Source organism: Buceros rhinoceros, unplaced genomic scaffold (assembly GCF_000710305.1).
Source record: "Buceros rhinoceros silvestris isolate BGI_N320 unplaced genomic scaffold, ASM71030v1 scaffold11860, whole genome shotgun sequence".
Lineage (NCBI taxonomy): Eukaryota > Metazoa > Chordata > Aves > Bucerotiformes > Bucerotidae > Buceros > Buceros rhinoceros.
Genome location: NW_010389069.1, coordinates 12,529 through 13,337, shown reverse-complemented (window position 1 = coordinate 13,337; position 809 = coordinate 12,529). Strand labels below are relative to the sequence as shown.

The 809-nt window shown below is 56.0% G+C and overlaps 1 protein-coding gene across 1 annotated transcript in view; it reads right to left on the bottom strand.

Annotated features, from left to right (window-relative positions):
• LOC104490517 (chromosome unknown open reading frame, human C1orf186) overlaps positions 1-228 on the bottom strand; it is a 1,297-nt gene extending 1,069 nt beyond the window's left edge. The window contains exon 1 of the mRNA XM_010132815.1: positions 90-228. Coding sequence (XP_010131117.1) covers positions 90-228 — 139 coding nt within the window. The remainder of the gene's footprint in view (positions 1-89) is intronic.
• Positions 229-809: the final 581 nt, after the last annotated feature.

Below are 809 nucleotides of genomic sequence, written 5' to 3'. Positions count from 1 at the left end.
TCTTGGAGGGACAGATACTGCACAGGGCAATAGCATATCGTTGTGTTCAGGTGCCAGGACAGAACCCCACTGCTGCAGGGCCCCCTTACCCGCGTAGGTCGGTCGTTGCACCCCTTCCCCTCCCGCTGAAGCCGAAGCAGTCGGAGGCTGCTGGGGCGGTGCTGCAGGGCTGCTGCTCGCCTGCTGGCCACAGGAAAGGCCGGCTACAACCAACAGGTGAGTTAGCATCTCGCTCCAGCCCCAGACACCAGCTGTGCCCGACACCCCCTGTGCATGGACCCCCTCCCGCTCCCCGAGCCCCCGGCAAAGGCACTTCAGCGCAAGCTGCTGGCACGGCGGTAATTACGGTGATGTATGGGAGCAGGCAAATATCTATCAGTTCCATTACCGAGCTGATTAAGCACGTGCCCTGTCCTCCCCTGATGAAAGACTCCAGCGCTAAATCACGGCGTCAAGGCCTCTTCCCGGGCAAGTCCAAAATTAGTTTGACCCGCGGGGCCAAGCAGAGCTCGTGTATGTACAAGCGTGGGCAGCAGCTTTGCGTGGAAGATTTTCCTGCTGGAAATTGTGGCTTCATCTGAATTAGCATTTTGCAAACAGATCCTGGTGGTGTTTTCTCACTACTTTACTAACAAGAGCAATAAAAGAAAATGCTTTTGAATCAACCATGGGCTCTGCAGCGGTGCCTGTCGCTCCCCGAGAACCAGACCCAGAACAAGGACGTGGTTGTGCTTTACCAATGGGGGGTGTTGAAGGTTTGGGCAAAGGATTTTCACTCTGAACTGGTCGATCGCAAGCAAGAACAGGGA